The sequence below is a fragment of the Cicer arietinum genome, chromosome 6 (assembly GCF_000331145.2).
Source record: "Cicer arietinum cultivar CDC Frontier isolate Library 1 chromosome 6, Cicar.CDCFrontier_v2.0, whole genome shotgun sequence".
In the NCBI taxonomy this organism is placed as follows: Eukaryota; Viridiplantae; Streptophyta; class Magnoliopsida; order Fabales; family Fabaceae; genus Cicer; species Cicer arietinum.
Window position 1 is genome coordinate 23,293,228 of NC_021165.2, and position 19,565 is coordinate 23,312,792.

General features: G+C 33.6%; 1 protein-coding gene across 6 annotated transcripts in view; it reads right to left on the reverse strand.

The window, feature by feature from the left end:
* LOC105852424 (uncharacterized) overlaps nucleotides 1–18,978 on the reverse strand; it is a 25,356-nt gene extending 6,378 nt beyond the window's left edge. Inside the window, exons 1-4 of one of the 6 annotated variants that reach the window (XM_073370095.1) lie at nucleotides 17,501–18,977; nucleotides 17,360–17,422; nucleotides 10,924–14,757; nucleotides 8,419–10,727 (exon numbers count right to left, since the gene is read on the reverse strand). In XM_073370095.1, coding sequence (XP_073226196.1) covers nucleotides 10,187–10,727; nucleotides 10,924–11,141 — 759 coding nt within the window. In that variant the 5' untranslated portion in view covers nucleotides 11,142–14,757; nucleotides 17,360–17,422; nucleotides 17,501–18,977 and the 3' untranslated portion in view covers nucleotides 8,419–10,186. Of the gene's footprint in view, nucleotides 1–4,814; nucleotides 10,839–10,923 lie in introns of those variants that run through there. The other 5 variants (XM_073370094.1, XR_012163579.1, XM_073370093.1 and 2 more) reach the window with 5 other exon arrangements.
* Between the last annotated feature and the right edge of the window lie 587 nt (nucleotides 18,979–19,565).

Sequence of the window (19,565 nt, forward strand, 5' to 3'; positions counted from 1 at the left end):
CTTTCTAACGGCAAAATGGGTACTTGATGTTTAACTTCTTCATCGACTATCGAATCGAAAATCTCAATTCAGTTGCACCATTCTCTTTCGTTTGAATTCTCTATGGCTTTTAGAATATTGCATGTAATTGTTTCCTCGTTTGCCTTAAAGGTTAAGATTCCATTTGCGACATCAATCATAACTCGCCATGTTGCTAAGAATGGTGTCTCCAAGATCAAAGGGATGTCATTGCCTTCCTCCATGTATAGTACCACAAAATCCAATGAAAAATGAACTTATCTACTTTGACCAACACATCTTCCACCACCCCATATGAGTGTTTCATTGAGCGGTCCGCAAACTATAACATCAATTGTGTGTCTTTGACTCTTCCAATGCATAACATTTTGCATATAGAAATGGGCATAAGGCTCATACTAGCCCCAAGATCATACAAGGCTTTCCCAAAAGTTCTATTACCAATAGCGCAAGGGATATATAAGCTTCCAGGATCCTTGAGCTTAGGTGGCAACTTCCTCTATAGAATAGAACTACACCCGTCGGTAAGCATCACAATTTCACCGCCAATTTTTCTTTTCTTTGACAGAATCTCCTTCATTAACTAGGCGTATGTCGGCATCTTCTCTAGTGCTTGTACAAAAGGAATGTTAATTTTCAATTTCTTAAAAACATCAAGAAAATTACTAAATTGTTTTTTAGTTTCTTCCTTTTTTAATCTTTGAGGAAACAAAAGTCGAATTTAGGGATTTGGTAGGGCCTCCTTTTTCTGCACCACGGGTTCTTCCTCCTTTTCAAGAGCGATGTCCTTTTCAAGAGAGAATTTAGGGATGGAGAATGATTTTGAGAAACTAGAGTATGATTGAATGATTGATGCTTTGCTTGACACTTTGAGTTGTGTTTTGTTCTTCATCTTGAAGCTGTATTTATAGGCTTCAAGAGAGCTTAGGGCAACTCATTTATGCGTTGAAATAAGGCCAACTGTCATGAGAAAGAGGATGGATAAGATCAGCCAAAAAGCAAGAGAGTTCATGCTTAATCCAGGAATGTTCTTGACATCCAAGGTCGTTCTTCGAATTAGTTGGAGATGAGCTGACTTGTACTTGTGATCTTTTCAGTTGTCTGAGATGATTGCTAGCTTGAAGTCAAGTGTGCAGGTCTTAATAGAAAGTACAACTGCAATGTACTTTACAACCTATAAATTTGTACTTGCATTTGCCTCACATGAAGAATGATCTTGCTTTGTACTTTTCATGAAGCATGTATTTGATCCTTCGAATTATGGAATAATTCTGACTTAGATTGATCCTTGCTTAGTCTTGATGAATATATGAGATGAATAAAGCTTTCAAGATCCAATTTTTCACAAAGAAAACTGATTATTCTTGTTTTTGACAAATGTGGAGAACGTTCTTCGTTTTCCAATAATATGTCAATAACATTCTACATTTTACTGTTTTTGCTTTCTTGATTTTAATTATATCTGCTTTGAAATACTTGGTACCTAACTTGTTTTAACACACTCAAATACACATGTTAAATACCAAAACACTTAGAATCATAATTAGAATTCTTAATTAACCTTTTGTTTAATTATCATCAAAATATTAATTTGAGATTTTGTCTTAACAATCTCCCCATTTTTGATGATGACAAAAATGTTGATTTATATTTTAATTTTGATTCTAGTAATAATTCAGGGAGCTTTTTAATAAAAAAAACTCCCCTTCAGTATGTGCTAAATATTTGAACCAAATAATGATTTTTCATTAATATCAAAAAGATCTTTGATCATTACAACGTGGTTCAAAAAAAAAAATACATAAGTAGTCATACAAAAAACGAGCTTCAGATTGTACTTAAAATCTAAGACATTTCTCCCCCTTTATCATAGCAAAAAGGAATAGGAGAGCTAAGCTAAACAGTAAATTAAAAAGACAAAGAAGGTGAAAACCCTTCAGATGATGGAGATAACGAAGGCTAAGGAATTTCTGGAAATGTGGGAGGAGGATTAGGCATATGTGGTTCGAGGCCATGCTTAGGAGCAAGCTGATTTGCCATCCAATCTCTCATAATTGCTTGTTCTTTGTTCCGATGAGCTTGTCTTGCAATGATGGTTTGGAGAGCAGCAAAAATTCTGGGAATGTTCTTATAAGCTCTTGATGATTCCCTTTCCAGTTTGGTCCTTTTTGAGGGACGCTGATGATCATCAATAGGAGTGGCTTGTGATGGAGCAACATAGGTGCAAAAAGTGGATAAGGTGGCAAAAGTAGTATTGATATTAGGAATAAAGTTGGGAGCAGAATGATATGGCATAGAAGGGCCATCGATCTCTGAATCAGGAAAAACTAAGTATTGACTTATTCTAAAAAGTGATGAAGTTGCAGTTTTTTGGGGTGAAACAAAAACTGAAGACATTTTGGAAGTGTGTTGAATTGAAAGTGTAGGGCACAAACTGCCTTGAGATGGATTTATGAAAGGTGGAAGTATAAGAGTTGTAGGAGAGACTTGATCGAGGATAAGATTCAAAATTCGGAAAACAACAGGAAATGGAGAACGTTCTTCAACATGTGGAAGATGGATTGAAAGCAGATTGTGATGAGGGTGGGATGGTGAGAATCTATTTCATATGGGAGATGTTTTTAGATGAGAATTTTGAAATCTTGATGTTGGAGGATTCATTCAATAAAGGGATCTAAAAATGCCTGAATTTTTTTGAGAGAACCATGCCATTAGGGACAATGTTTCTCTTATAATCCTTTTGGATTGCAACAATCATATGCTGGATTATCAGGTAGAACATATTTATCTTCTTGCAATGAAGAAAGTGATAAATGACTAGAGTTTCATTATCAGAAACAAATTAGTGGCTGCCACAGTCGGGTAAAATATTGTGTTGGCTTATGTTATTAAAGATTTTGGGAAGAGGTTTAAGATCAGCTGAGAGAAATTTGATTGATCCATCAATAAACAGCTCTTGGAACACTTCTCTTGTGATGTTTAAGGCTGAGTACCAAATTTTCCCAAAGATTGTTAAACCTTCAGATGGTAGTTTCATAATTTCAGCCAAAATCAAAGTGTCAAGATGAATTTCAATAGCTTTAAAAGTGGAGACTATGAGAGATTTGTCTGCAAATGTTTCAGTTTTGCAATAGAAAACATGAATGACTTTTGGGTAATAGCAATCAGACAATTTTAAGAAATCAGTCCAGCCAAGTGCATCCGTATGATGTTGAATGGAGATTCCTTCTACTTGAAGGTTGTCAAAATAAAAAACTCGACTAATGCCGATAGGGCGTTGAGCCCATTTTTCAGTATAAAGTTTTTGAATTTTTGAGGAAATTAGAGGTGGAATAAGAACTTTTGAAGAGGAAGGTTTGGTGGAGGTTTTAGGGTTTGCTGGTTTGGAAGTCTTTTTGGTTGGAGTTTGACGAGGAGAACGTTCTTGGGCTGGTGGCTTGGTTGAAGAACGTTCTTGAGATGGAAGTTGAGATGAAGAACGTTCTTTAGGTGGGAGTGGAGACGAAGAACGTTCTTGAGGTGGTTGTTCCTTTTGAGATTTTTTAGGGTTTTTGAGTTTTTGGGAGGCCAAAAACTATGAAAGTGTTGAGGAATATTTAGATTTAGGAATTTTTGGTTGAGATTTGAGTAGTGTGGTTTTTGTTGGAAGGCGTTTGGAAGAAGATTTTGGGGATTTTGAATGAGTTTTTGGAATTTCTGGGGACTTTGAAATTTTTGGGGATTTTGGTATTTCTGGGGACTTTGGTTTGGAGGGCTGTGATGTAGGAGCAACTTGTGATTTGGGAATATGTTGAGGTGGTGAGGGTTCAGAATCATCATCAGAAATGGTATAGATTATGGTATCTATATTTTTGTTTTTAGAAGTACCAATGGCAGCTAGAACACACATTGATCTTCGTTTAGAGGATGAGGTACTAGAACTCGGATTGAGGGTTTTACGAAGATGGGGTGGACATTAACTAATGGGAGGAGGCGGGCATTGATATAATGGAGGGAGCACGGTGGAGATAGGTTGAGAACAGGATTTCGAAGATGAAGACATGTAGTTCGAGAATTCTTTTTCTGAGGATGAATGGGGAGGTGTTGGTCTGGGTGGAGGAGATGGTGAAGGTGAAGGTGATCTAAGACTTTTGTGTGCAGTGGTTTTTGTACGAGCCATTTTTGAAAAAAAATAAGAGCTTGAGGAAGAACAAAGACAAGAGATGAATTTGCAGAAAAAGTTTGAAATTGTTGTATAGTGATGAGAAAGTGGTTGTTTTGATGTGCTTGCAGTTGATTAAGGAGTGAAGGGAGTGCCACGCGTGTGATTGGATTGATAGGGCAGTTGAGCATTGAGAATGAGGAAAGAGAAATGATGTGGCTGGGCAAAGCATGCGTAGCCATTACTTTTAAAAAGTAACAGGCGTTTCAGATAAAAGGCTGATTTTGAAAGTTAGTGATGATGAAGAATGAAGATCGTTCTTGAGAGGCTTGGCAAAACAAGCTAAAAACGGAGAACATTCTCCGTTATGGCCAAAATGATCTGGTTTCAATTTTAAACGATCCTGACCAGGATTTTTAACGATTTTTAATCGTTCTTTAATGGAATTGAAGCTTTCTTCAATAAGAGGCTTTGTAAAAATATCAGCTAACTGATTCTTTGTATCCACAAAGATCAATTCAATCTCCTTTTTACTCACACAATCCTTAATAAAATTGTGTTTTATCTCAATATGTTTAGACCTTGAATGTTGAATAGGATTCTTAGATAAATTAATAGCACTAGTATTATTACAATATATTGAAATATGAGAATACCTTACTGAAAAATCTTCAAGTTGATTCTTGATCCATAATACTTGAGAGCAACAATTTGTTGCTGAGACATATTCAGCTTCACTGGTTGATAGGACAATCGTGTTTTGCTTCCTACATGATCAGCTTATCAAGGCTTCCCCTAGGAGCTGACATGCACCACCTGTGCTTTTTCTTTCCATCTTATCACCAGCATAGTCGACATCACAATAAGCTACAAAATCAAAATGAAAACATTTTCTATACCAAAGGCCAAGATCAGTAGTACCTATGAGATAACACAAAATTCTTTTGACTGCTATTAGGTGAGACTCTTTTGGTGAAGATTGAAACCTAGCACATAAGTCTACTGCAAAAATAATGTCATGCATACTTGCAGTTAGATAAAGTAATGAGCCAATCATACCTCTATATTCTTTTTCACAGTTTGATTGTCCATTTTCATCTTTATCTAATGAGGATGATTGATGCATGGGAGTAGTCATAATCTTAGATTCACTCATTTTGTATTTCTTTAAAAGATCTTTGATATATTTTTCTTGACAAATGAAAATTCTATTTGTATGTTGTTTGATTTGTAAACCAAGAAAATATCTCAATTCTCTCATCATACTCATTTCAAATTCACTTTGCATAAGATTTGAAAAATTCTTACACATTTTTTCATTTGTTGATCCAAAAATAATATCATCAACATACACTTGAAAAATGAGTAAATCATTTTTACTTGTTTTCTTAAAAAGTGTTGTGTCAATGTTTCCACGGGAAAAATTATTTTTGATAAAAAATAAACTCAATCTTTCATACCAAGCACTAGGAGCTTGTTTTAAACCATATATGACTTTGGTGAGTTTAAAACATGATTTGGTTTCTTTTGATCTTCAAAGCCTGGAGGTTGACGAACATAAACTTGTTCATTCCAAAAGCCATTTAAAAAAACACTTTTAACATCCATTTGAAAAAGTTTGATGTTTTTATATGATGCATATGAAAGAATGATTTGTATGGCTTCTAACCTTGCAACTGGAGTGAAGGTTTAATCATAGTCTATTCCTTTTTGTTGATTATAACCTTGAGCAACTAACCTTGCTTTGTTTCTTACAACTGTTTGATCTTGTGGATCTGGAACAAGGGTCCAGACTTCATTTTTCTCAAATTGAAGAAGTTCTTCTTTCATCGCATCGATCCAAGATTGCCATGTTGTTGTTTGCATTGTCTTTAAATGTCATTCTTGTTCTAATGCCATTAGCTGTATCTCTAATGATTTGATTTGGAGGACGATCACCTATTAATTTCCAGCTTCTAAGAGGAGTTTGAAACAGAGATTGTTTATCAAACTCATTTTTCTGGAGAATGATCTCTTGCGTTTGCCCAAATTGATTTTCCTCCTCACCATCTTTCTTTTTTTAACTCAAGATCATCAAACTCATCAAATAAAATTTGCATACTGATTTCAATAGTTTTAGTTCTCAAATTAAAAATACGATATCCCTTAGATTCTGTTGAATATCCTTAAAAATATAGCTTTGTCCGATTTCGCATCAAATTTTTTGAAGTTATCTTTGTTGTTTAGAATGTAGATTAACCAAAGATGAAAAAATATGAGATGTTTGGTTTTTTATTTTTCCAGATTTCATAGGGTGTTTTGTTTATCATTTTTCTAATTGAAACACGATTCAAAATATAGCAAGAAGTATTTATAGCTTTAGCCCAGAAATACTTTTCAACATTGGATTCTTTCAAGATCATTCTTGCCATCTCTTGCAAAGTTCTATTTTTTCTTTCAACAACTCTATTTTGTTGAGGAGTTCTTGCACAAGATAGATTATGAGATGCCAAGTTCATCAAAAAATATTTTGAAAGATGCATTAAAGAATTCACCACCATGATCACTTCTTACCGTGATGATATTGGATTCCTTTTCATTTTAAACTTTTTTACAAAAAATTTGAAAGCATCAAATGCATCATCTTTTTGTTTTAAAAATAACACCCATATTTCATATCTCCTAAACTGGTGGTTTTGATGGGACCAAAAAGATCAATGTGAAGTAGTTCAAGAGGTTTTTTGGTTGATATAAATGAAGTAACAATGTCAATTTACAAGAAATGGGGGTTTGAATTGTAAATGCACCTTTTAAAAATTCATGTTAAAAACTTAAGAAAATAACTCAAGATTGACCTTGGTTGTGAAAACAGAAAACGGAGAACGTTCTTGGTTTTAACTAGAAAACGGAGAACGTTCTTGGTTAGTTAAAATTAGTAATTCAATTTATGTAATTAACTTGATAATCAATCAAACTGAAAGTAAATAGATAAGGGAAGAGATATCACAACGATATATCCTAGTTCACCCAACTCGGGTTACGTCTAGTCCTCACAACCGTGGGATTTTCCACTAAGTGTTTAAAACAAAGAACCTTCTTGGTTTTACAATACCTAGTTCAGATCAGCCTTGATCTATTCCAATCTATATTACTTTCCACCCAGAAAGTAACAACAGTACCTATCTAACCTTGATAGGATGTAATCTTAAACAAACTATAAACAAACTCTTATAGTTTGAGTTTTTACAATTGAATTGTTTTTTGTCAGAATCTGAGATTTCTCAACTCTTGTTTGAGAGTAGATTCTTTACAAAGGATCTAATGATAATTGCGCAAACTAATATATGAATATGAATCAGCAGCTGTTTCGCAAAAAGCAGAATGTACGATTGCGTCTGTTTTGCAAAATTTCAAGTATGTATGTGATTGATTTATGGATTTCTTAGCACTTGAATTTCTTTCCTTGATTCTGGATATTGGCCTTCTATTTATAGGCTGTAGAGGCACTGAATGAAGGTACAAAAGAGCTGTTGGAGAATCTCTGCTTTTTGACTGAAACATTATTTCAGAATAAAAATAATCCTTTATTGAAATAGCTTTTTGACTTTATTGGTTTAGCATTTAAAGCAGTTATGTCCTTTTTTAGAAAGTACTCTTGACGTTTCTTCATTGATCTTGGATGGTACATTCTCTGTCTTGAGTCTTGAGTGTAGCTAAAGAAGTTTGGAGAGGAATTACAGGCTATTTCAGAGGAGATGCAGTGCTGCTGTTATTGTGCAGAAAACGGATAATGATTAACGTTCTTGGTTTGTCAGTTTGAACTTTCTTGAGCTTCAATAATCATTCTGGAGTTCCCATTTTAATCATTCTGGATTTCCTTTGCGATTGTCTTGTCATATGTCAAGATTGATCGAACTTTCTTGACATTTGATTTTTGGAGTTTGCAAACTGTCATGACTTTTGTTTGTCTTTGAGTCCTTTTATTTTTTAGATCAAATAGCTTTTTTGAGCTTGGATGAATCCTACTTGTTCCTTGCCATGTACTGATTAGATATGAACAAATTTCCAGGGCAGACTCTTTGTTAAAGAGGTAGAAAAAGTTTGATCAACATGTTGTGATGAACTTTTTTGAAACTTGAGATCTTTCTCTGTTTTAATGTTCTTGTTACTGTTTTCTTTGCTTTGCTTGTTTCTGTTCTTAATTAAATTATTTGCTTTGCTTGTTTATTTCAAAGAATAGATTGGATCCAACCAACTGCACTTTTTTCGTTATAACTAGGAAAATGTGCATGATCCGGCGAATGACTTCTCACTAAATTAAGAAAAAAATAGTTAAGAACCATAGCATTTCGCGATTCATTGGTAAATCTACTTTGATTCTCTATAAACCAATAATTTTTGGAACATTACCATGGTTAAAGCTAACCAGTTTGAAGTTCACAAGTTAAATTAACATAGCATTTAGAATCATAATTAACATTCTTAATTAACTTTTTGTTTGTTTTCATCAAAACATTAAATTGAGATTTTGTCTCAACAATAAACTCTTTTAGATAAAAGCTACTTTTAACTTGTTTCCCCTTTGCACAAGCTTCACATATTTTATATTTTTCAAAGTTTATTTTAGGAAGTCCTCTAACAAGAACTAATTTTGACAAATTTGAAATTGTTTTCATACTCAAATGTCCAGTTCTCTTATGCCATATCCATTTGTCTTTATTTATGAACATGAGGCAAGATTCAACTGATAGCTCTTCAATGTATAAAATGTAAAGGTTTTTCTTTCTGGATGCAGAAAATATGATTTCACCAGAATTTGTCATTCTCACTTCACATATGTTTGGTTTAAAAATAACTTCAAAACCATTATCACAGAGTTGACTAATGTTGAGAATGTTATGTTTCAATCCTTCAACATATTGAACATCATTGATTTTGACAGAATTTATTTTACCTATGGTTCCCTTGCCTTTGATGTTGGCTTGATCGTTGTTTCCAAATGTTACGGATTCTCCATCCTTTTTTATAAATGACATGAAGCAAGTCTTGTCACCCGTCATATGCCTTGAACAGCCACTGTCCAAAAACCATGGCCTTTTCTTGACATCTGGAGATCCATCCTGCATGATGTGTTATATCATTTTAAGGTACCAACTTGATCTTGGGTTCTGATGAGTTAGTTTCGAAATCTGATTTCTTGTTCATGTTAAATGTTGTCTCAGAATGGCCAATCTTGGACTAGGAGGAATATTTAGTGGTTTATTTTGAAAATGGTTTAAAAAACTAAGTTTCAGTTGGTTTTGATAAAGCTCTAGAACGTTCTCCGTTTTTTACAGTAACCGAAGAATGTTCTCATTTTATTCAAATTTTGAGAAAAATTTGCTTTTGCTGTAAAATGTTCTTCCATTTTGAAGATCTTCTTGTTCTTGATTTTTTCATCTCTTTTTTTAAAATAGCATGCAAATTCTAAATGTCCAATTTTGTCACAATATGAACATTTGATTTTGCATTTTTCCTCATTCATTTCAGGAACAAAAAGGTTTTCATATATTTTGATTTTTTGAGTTTTATCAAAACCAAGCCCAACTTTATCAAATGTCCCCACTTGTGATCCCATGATTCTCTGAAAAGTTTCAGTAGCTTTAATGAAGTTTGTTAAATCATTTTTAAGAATTTCAACTTCAGCCTTGAGAAGAACGTTCTCTGTTTGAGGTGAAGATCGTTCTTGACTTTCTGAACTTTAAGATTCAAGATTTTTGAGTTGAGATTATTTTAGATTTTGAATGATCTCTTTAAGTTTATCATTCATAGCCTGAATTTTCTCTTTCTCTTCTTTTTCCTTGTGAAATTTTTCTTTAAAAGAACTACACTTTTGAATGAGAAAATTTGAATCATTTAGCAAATTATCAACTTCAATTTCCATTTGTTTACATACAAGACATGATCTATAATTTGTTACCTCTGTATCTTCAATGTTTCTCATCAAACACAAATTTGCTTCTTCAGGTTCATCTGTTTCTGATTCATCAGAATCATCTCAAGTTGCCATCATTGACTTCTTCTTGAAGGAAATTTCTTGGGCACTTTTTTGTTCAAGAGACATTCAGTTTTGTAATGTCCTTGTTTGTTCCATCCAAAGCAAGTGATTTTGCTTTTATCTATTTCAGTCTTGATGTCCTTTTTGTCTGGGGATCCTTTTTTGATCTGATCTCTTCTCCTCATCATTCTTGTGAGGAGAGCAATCTCTTCATCAACATCTTCTTGGCTATCTTCTGAATCACTTTTCTCATTTGTTTGTTGAATACTTGGTGAGCTTTGAGTTGCTTTTAAGGTTATTACTTTGTCTTTCTTTATAGGTTTATCTTCCAGTAACAACACTTCATGCGCTCTTAGAGTTCCAATAAGTTCTTCCAAGCCCAGTACTTCTAGATTCTTGGTTTGGCTTATAGCTGCCACCATTGGTCTCCGTATGATTGGAAGACATCTCATGATATTTCTTACCATGTCTTGTACTGAATGAGCTTTGCCAGGGAACACATTTCGTTCACTATAGTTATGAATCTTGAGTACATTCCATCGATTGTTTATCCTTCATTCATTTCAAATAATTCAAACTTTCGAATACTAATATCAATTCTTATTTCCTTAACATGACTTGTTCCCTCATGGTGAGTGTGCAATGTGTCTGATACCTTTTTGGCTGTATCACATTCATCTACTTTTTCACTTTCTTCCCTGCTTAAACCACATGATAAAAATAATTGAGCTTTTGAGTTTAGAAGTACCTTAGATTTTCATCTACTTCTTTCTTTTCAGCCGATGTTGAATCGTTTTGATCTAATCTTGGTATGAAGTCTCCATCTGCGATGATTCTCCACACACCAATATCTTGTGACTTTAGGAACAATTGCATTTTCCTCTTCCAGAAATAATAATATGAGCCATCAAAGTATGGTGGTCTATTTGAAGTCCCTCCTTCAGCAATGTATTTAGCTTTTGACATTTATCTTCTTGAATCTTTTGCTCTAACAATGTCAATTATAAGGAAGGGGGTTTGAGTTATAATTGCCATTTTTTAAAAATTCTTGTTTAAAACTGAAAGTTTAACTCAAGATTAATCTTGGTTATAAACGAAGGACGATCTTGGTTAGTGAAAAGATAGGAATATCAATTTTATCAATAAAAACTGATTGTAAACCATATAATAAATAGACATAGAAACAGAGAGATCACACAAGCATATATCCTGATTCACCCAAACACGTGTTACGTTCAGTCCTCACAAATGTGAGATTTTCCACTAAGTGCTCAAGGCAATATAGTTCTTGGTTGTCGCACCGTTTTTTCACAGATCAATCTTGATCTTTACACAATTTCTATCTTTCTACCTAGAAAGGATTTCCTCATGTTTACCTTACACTATTTCAGAAAGAATTTTGCAAGCTACCTTTTAAAATAAAAATGATTTTTACGCACTACTCAAGCTATGCTAACAAAATAATCTTGAGTTATAAAGTAATAATTTTGAGAATGTTGGAATCTGAGTAGTGCTCAACTCTTGTTTGAGAAATAGATTCTATAATTAGAACTCAGTTATTACTGGTTCTAATGCAACACAAAGAGTGAAACTACAAGCTGGAGAATGATTTTGAGAAACTATAGTATGATTGAATGATTGATGATTTACTTGGCACTTTGAGTTGTGTTTGGTTCTTCATCTTGAAGTTATATTTATAGGCTTCAAGAGAACAACACTCTACAAAAAAAGCATTTTGAAATTCTCATCCATGATCACTTCTTATTGATACAATTTTAGTTGCTGGTTCATTTTGAACTAGTTTAACATAATTTTTAAATGATTTAAAAGCTTCATTTTTATTTGCCAAAAATTAGGTCCAAGTGAACCTTGAAAAATCATCAACAATTACTAGTCCATATGAATTTCCACCAAGACTTTTAATTCTTGATGGATCAAACAAGTCTATATGTATCAATTGAAGTGGTCTTGAAGTTGATACATTACTTTGTATGCATTTCTACAAAACAAGATCATAATTTGTTAGGTACCCAAAATGCTTTCAGACCTTGAGTATTAATACCTTTCTTAACCCATTTGTGGCTAACGAAAAGAAGTGTGCTTTTGGTAAACACCAAGTTGAATACTTGGGCCATGTCATTTCCAAATCAGGGGTTGTTGTGAATCCTGCCAAGGTTAGCAGTGTGTTACAATGGTCAGTCCCTAAGAACGTCAAGTGGGTGAGAGATTTTTTGGGATTAACGGGTTACTATAAAATATTTATAGCTAACTATGGGAATATTGCTAAACCCTTGACCTAGTTGACAAAGAAGGATGGTTTTAGATGAAATGTTGCGGTTGTCAAAGCTTTGAGAAATTAAAAGTAGCTGTTACAACTGCCCCAGTTTTAGCTATGCCTAATTTCAAATTTCCTTTTGAAATTGAATGTGATGCCTCTGAAAAAAGGGTTGGTGATGTGTTGTTGCAATCTAAACATCCCATTGCGTATTTTAGCAAGCGTTTTGAATCATCTAGGTTATCTAAATCGGCCTATGATAAGGAATTAATGGCTTTGGTGTTAGCTATTCAACATTGGAGACATTATTTGTTAATGGCTTTGGTGTTAGCTATTCAAAAGAGCCTAAAACACTTGTTACAACAACGTATTACCACAACAAATCAGCAGAAATGGATGGCTAAGTTGTTGGGTTTTGACTTTGAGGTGGTATATAAGGCGGGAGTGGAGAATAAGGTGGTTGATGCTTTATCTAGACAACATGAGGATGCTGAAATTCATGCTCTTAAATCCTATCCTATTTGGCAGCAGAGCAGCCAACTGCAACAAGAGGTATCGCATGATCTTTGGCTTAAAGGCATTGTGGAGGCTATTCAGAAGGATCTTACTGCTAAACCTGAGTTGGCAAAAATAGGTTAGTTATACCGACTAACTCACCACTTATTGAAGATCTACTTAAGAATTTTCATTCTTCCCCTAGTGGGGTCACTTCGGCTACCTACGTGCGTAGGTATTGGCAAGGGATGATGAAAAAGGTGCAAGATTTTGTGAAAGCTTGTGACACTTGTCAACGTAAAAAATATGTCGCGACTATGCCTAATGGGTTACTACAACCACTACCTATTTCAGTTTTGGTGTGGAGTGAGATATATATGGATTTCATTACTTGTTTGTCCAAAAGTAATGGATTTGAAGCTAGTAGATACGGTGCTTAAAATGTCTTCGATATACCATCCCCAAACTGATGGCCAAACAGAAGTGATTAACCGCTGTTTAGATGCCTATCTACGTTGGTACAATACCACATTCCATGTTCCCACAGGGTTTACCCCTTTTGAGGTGGTGTATGGCAGAAGACCTCTAGTATTGGTGCATTTTTTGGAGGGAGAAACCAAAGTAGAAGTTGTAGCTCATGAGTTAAAAGATAGGGATTAAGCTTTGCGTCAACTGAAAACTCATTTACTCAAAGCTCAAGAGTACTGAAATACCAAGCTGATAAGAAACGCAAGGCAGTTCAATTTGAAGTTGGTGATTGGATTTTCCTCAAATTACGTCCTCATCGACAACAATCGATTGTGCATAAGATTCATCAAAAATTGGCTCCTAGAATTTTGTCTTTATCAAGTCATTAAGAAGATAAGGCATGTTGCTTACAAGCTACAGTTACCAGCAACATCTAATATACATCATACTTTTCATGTGTCTCTATTGAAGTAGGTTGTAGGCAATCACACTGCTATAACTCAATTACCTAGCAGTTTGGAGTTTGACATTGGGAATATTTATTCCTACTAAGGTTTTGTCGTGGAGGTATAAGTTTGATAGTGGGCAACATAAACGAGAATGATTGATTCATTGGGAAGGCATGGATGTTGGAGATGCTACCTGGGAAGAGGAACTGTTGCTGAAGAGTAAATTCCCTGATTTGCGCCTTAAGGACAAGGCTACTATTGAAGGTGGGGGTGATGATAGGAATGAGTTGGGTCCCACAAGTGATGAGGGGGATCTCTTAGTTAATAGAGATAGGTGAGGCCTAAGCAATGACGAGTATATGTGAGAAAGAATAAGAAAGGGAATGCAGGAAAAATGTGATTTCCTAGCTAACATAGGGAGTTAATATTCCACTAATAAATAAGAGTGTGTGGGGAAGTAATTGGATAGTTTTTTTGTTTTTCAGTTACACCTTAGAGATTGGGCAGTATGAGAATTGTTTTCTCTAACTGAGGAGCATTAGCTCTGGAATCATTTTCTGTTTTCTTATCAATTAATACAATAATTATCTTCACTTAATTCTATCTTATCTCTGCTCTATCATATATGTTGTTCACATCAAGAAAACAAATCAGAAACTGTAATGTGAAAAAACCATCTAATAGTTTCGGTCAAAATAGTATGAGCAAGATCTGACTATTTTTCATACGTTGCGCATAAATTGAAAGCTATGACATATGAAGGTACTTTTACCATTTTAGCACATTAGAGGTTAGACCTTCTGTGAAATATCAATACCTGCAATTTTCTCCGGGTAAGTTTGATAATCTGACATTTCTCCAATTACAACAAGCTTCCAAATCTATATCCAAAACTCTGGTATGAAAGAGAACAGAGAACTTTGATTATAACAAGGACATCAATTTTAATGATTCAACATGGAAAGTCACCAAAATCTTTAATAAGCACACTTCATTTCCTGGTTTGGATAAGGATTATGCAGATTAAAAATTGAAGTATTGCACATTAATTGGCATGTTGGAACGACTTCTGGAATTATCTCCGACATCTCGCAAAGCTTCTCAACATTAAAAGGAACAACTATATAATGAAAATCACTTGTTCAACCATGGTAGAAGTTTCAAACAAGCATTAAGAACAGCATTATTCTAGTCCTTGAAACAATCTTTGGAGAAATTTTGTCTACCATCTCATAAAGCTTCTCGAAATAAAAAAAGAAACAATATATTTTTTAAATTACTTGTTCAGCCATGGTAGAAGTTTCACACAAGCATTCTTGAGATTGCACATTATTCGATAATCAAGATTAAGATGTTAATGCTGCAAATGAATAATCAACCCCCAAAGCATTTGTGTAAGACACAAATTTGGAGACAGCGTGTGTCTACTTCACAGAAGACAAACTTCAGTCAAATCAATTGGAAAAAAAACTCCAAAGAAAAAGGACCCATAAATGGAAAGAGACAGATATAGAAGTGATAAAAGAACCACTGAAAAATCATAAGAAATTAAATTAAACTTCAAAGGAGTGCAGATTTCATCGAGTGTCTAATCAAAAAGCCTAAATCTCTTTTTTGAATCCAAAGCAATCACAGGCTTGAAACATGAGACGTGATAATGATTGTGACTCTATGATCATATTAATTTGGCAACATTTCCAATCAAATTTCTATGAATTATTAATACCTGCAATTTTTCTGCGTGTTTGGATAATTTGACATTTCTTTTGTTAAGAAAGAGAAAGTCAAATATAGCAAGGACAGCAATTTGAATGCATCAACAGCTGAATAACAAATCAAGAAAGAAACAAGCTAGTTCATTGTGAACTATGCAGACAGGCAAACAAAAACTGACATCACGACCTCCTCAACATAAGAAACTATGTCACCTCAAAGTCATTTCTACCCTCCATAATAAAATAAATTGAAGGCCACAACATAGAAAGTCATCAGGGTCTATTTATGTCTGGCATCTCATAAATTATCTCAACATTTAAAGGAACGGTTATTTTTTAAAATAGCTTGTCCAGCCATGGTAGAAAATTCCAACAAGCTTTCTAATTTGCATCATTATAATTCTTGAAACAACCATTTGAGAAATTTTGTTTCCCATCTCATAGACCTTCTCAAAATCAAAAGGGACAATTTATCTTCTAAACCACTTATTCAACCATTAGAACAACCATCAATCCAAGGCTCAAATGTCAGAGTTGCGCATTCAATTTTGCATCTAAGATCACCAAGGCACACTATACTCATCCTAGTTTACCATTATAGAATAGGCATCATATAGTCACTGCATCAAGGGTCATCTCTACTTGCATTTCTAGTTACAAGTTATGAATAAAAATTCATATTGAAACTGCATTTGGGCCATCAATTTTTCCATGTATAACTGATTTTATATGGAAAAAAAAAAGAATTTGGTACGTAACATACTGAATTCATAGGAATAAGGAAATCATATTAAAAGCCACATTTGGATAATTTTGGCTAAAGAAATCATCTTGCGAGGGTCATCCAAACATAACTTCCAATTTTATGGCCCAAGTAAGCCTTCTTAGGCTTGAATAATAAAGAAACACCAATATCACACATTCTTGGATAATCCAGATCTTAGAAGTTAATGTTGCGAACAAAAAACTACCCCAAAACATTCAAGTGTCAAACATGATTTTGGAGTCAGAATGAGTTTGCTATACTGAAGACAAATCAATTAAAAACAAATCCGAAAGATAAAGAATATTCTTTTCCTCCTCCTATACCTTTACCGTCTAGGCCAATTTATCCTATGCAAACCATGTCTAAACATGGTATAGTTATACCAATTAGTTACAAGAATTATTTATTGTATTGAGGTTGGGCTCAATCCAACAACTGCCTTGAAACCTACGTCGGTTAAGCAAGCTCTAAATAGAAAGATGTTATGAACCATCTAATAGTTTATGTCAACTAGAAGGGAGCATATCCTGACTATATTTCTATTGTGCTAAAATGAAAAAATAGTATGAGTTATCTCTGACTATATTTCATGTGTTACGACCTCCGTCAAGCAAATAGCAACCGACTGATTACTTACTACAAATATGATTCTATTACGTGATAGAAATGATAACACCCTTCTCAAATTCTTTAGCATTGGTACACATAAAAGTAACATTTATCACTTCATTGTAATTTAAGATATATCTTATGACTCCTGATATTATGCCTTCTGGACAACAGAATCCAGTTCTTTCTTCTGCAACTTAGAGTATGCGGAAATCCTAGGTACTCAAAAAGTATAAAATGAAAGCTGTGATATATGGAAGTGCTTTGCAGCAGAAAAAATTCTAATCAAATCAATCAATTGGAATAAGAAATTCCAAAGGTAAACGATTGAATGGAAAGAGAGATATATAAAAGTGAACCACCATAAAATCATAAGAAATTAAGTTAAGATGAGTGGCAAAACTTACATTTAGTTTATGTTTCTACATCTCTGTCGAAATCAAGCAATCTCAGGCAGCAGATAATGAAACCTGATAACAATGCTTGTGAATCTATAATTGTATTATTTTGGCAATATTTCATATCAAATTTATGTGAAATATTAATACCAGAAATTTATCCGGCTGAGTTGGATAATTTGCCAACATGCTTCCAAATCCATATCATAAATTATATTGTTATGAAAGAGAATGTCAAATATAACATTGTACATCAATTTGAGAAATAGAAAATCAAATTTGTGATATATGGCTCTTTCACATTTTACACCCTCCAAGATAAAATAAATTTAAGGCCCCAACATAGAAAATCGCCATAGTCTAGGCCTTCAATCACAAATGCAGATTAATAAACAATCTTTTGAGAAATTTTGTTTGCTATCTCATAGACATTCTCGAAATCAAAAGGGACAACTTAGTTTGGAAATCACTCATTGAACCATTCAAGGCTCAAATGTCAAATTTCTCATTCAAAATATCAAAGTCATCAAGGGACAAACATTCAATTTTCTCAAAGGACAGATATTCAATTTTGCATCTAAGGTCACCAAAACACACTCATGATCCCATTTACCATTATAAGATAAGGATGAGATAGTCATAGCATCAAGGGTCATCTATACTTGCAATTCATTATCCCAATAAACATTAATATTGAAATTGCATTTAGGCCATCAATTTTTACCATACTGTTTCATATGAATAATGAATTCATATTACAAGCCACAATAGGGTCATCTCAAAACAATATCCCAATTTGTCTTTATAATTCATATAGCAATTTTCAACTTCCAAATTAGCCATTATAGGCTTAACAGTCAGGATTCACATATTTGGCACTCAAATTTTAATGTTGCGAACAAAATATTCACGTGTCAAACATGGTTTTGGACACAGAATATGTTTGCTTCACAAAAAAGAAAAACTTGAGAGAAATCAATTGGAAAAAAATCCAAAAGATAAATACTCAAAAATTTGAAATCAAATTCGGACCAGCGACATAGGTAAACTTGAGAGGACCGCAGATTCATTGAAGGTCCAATCAAGAACCTTGTAATTAATTTCCGATAGGAATCGAATTCAAAGCAACCATGGATAGCAGAAACATGAAATCCGAAATTAGCGCTTCGAATTGAAGAATCAAGGACGGGCAGCAGAAACATGAAACCCTAATTCAGTGTTTCGAATTCGAATCAAGCACGGGTAGCAGAATCATGAAACCCGAAATTAGCGCTTCGAATTGAAGAATCAAGGACGGGCAGCAGAATCATGAAACCCTAATTCAGTGTTTCGAATTCGAACGAGCACGGGTAGCAGAAACATGAAACCCTAAATCAACGTTAGCGACTCCGCAATCATATTTATAGGATCAAGATTCATGAAGATTAACATTCTTGATTTAATATCAATAAAGAAATTATGAAGAAATTGAATTGGAAGTTAAAAAGATTGAAGATGAATGAGGAATAATAGAGACATCGGCAATAGTTAGAGATCAAATTCATACGATCAACAGTGAGCTAACGTTGGAAATCAAGAAGCTCAACTCTCTCTCTCTCTCTCTAGCAAAGCAAAGAAAAACACTAAATTCCATTAACCACCGAGTCGTATTTATAATGCCAAACCAAAAAGCGTGTCATATTTATTTATTATTTTATTTTATAATAAATAATAATATAATATATTCCTAATAATGTATTTCTTATTCAGGTCCTTTCCAGCAAATTAAATTGTTTTTTTCAGTTGTTATCTTTTCCCTTTTTACATTCATTTGTATAGTATTAGTACTAAAAAAAAATTTTATTATTAGGTTGTGTTGATTAAATATAAAAATGATAATAACATAACTATATAAAATAATATGTATTAATTACAAAATAAAATTGCTTAACAATGTACAGGCCAATTCTTCTAGTTTTATAAAAATTAAATTATAAATGTAATTAATAAATACCAATTCAACATACACATACAATTTTTTTTACAAGGTAAAATTTTGTTTTTGTGGCAATAATCATATACTCCCTCCTTCTAATATTAAAGGACTTTTAGGGTAACACACCTTAAAAAGGATTACTAGGAATAATTTTTAATGCAAAAGAAGGTTAAGTTTAAAACATTTTTCTACTTCATATATTATTAATTAACCGTATATTTACAACTACATAAATAAACA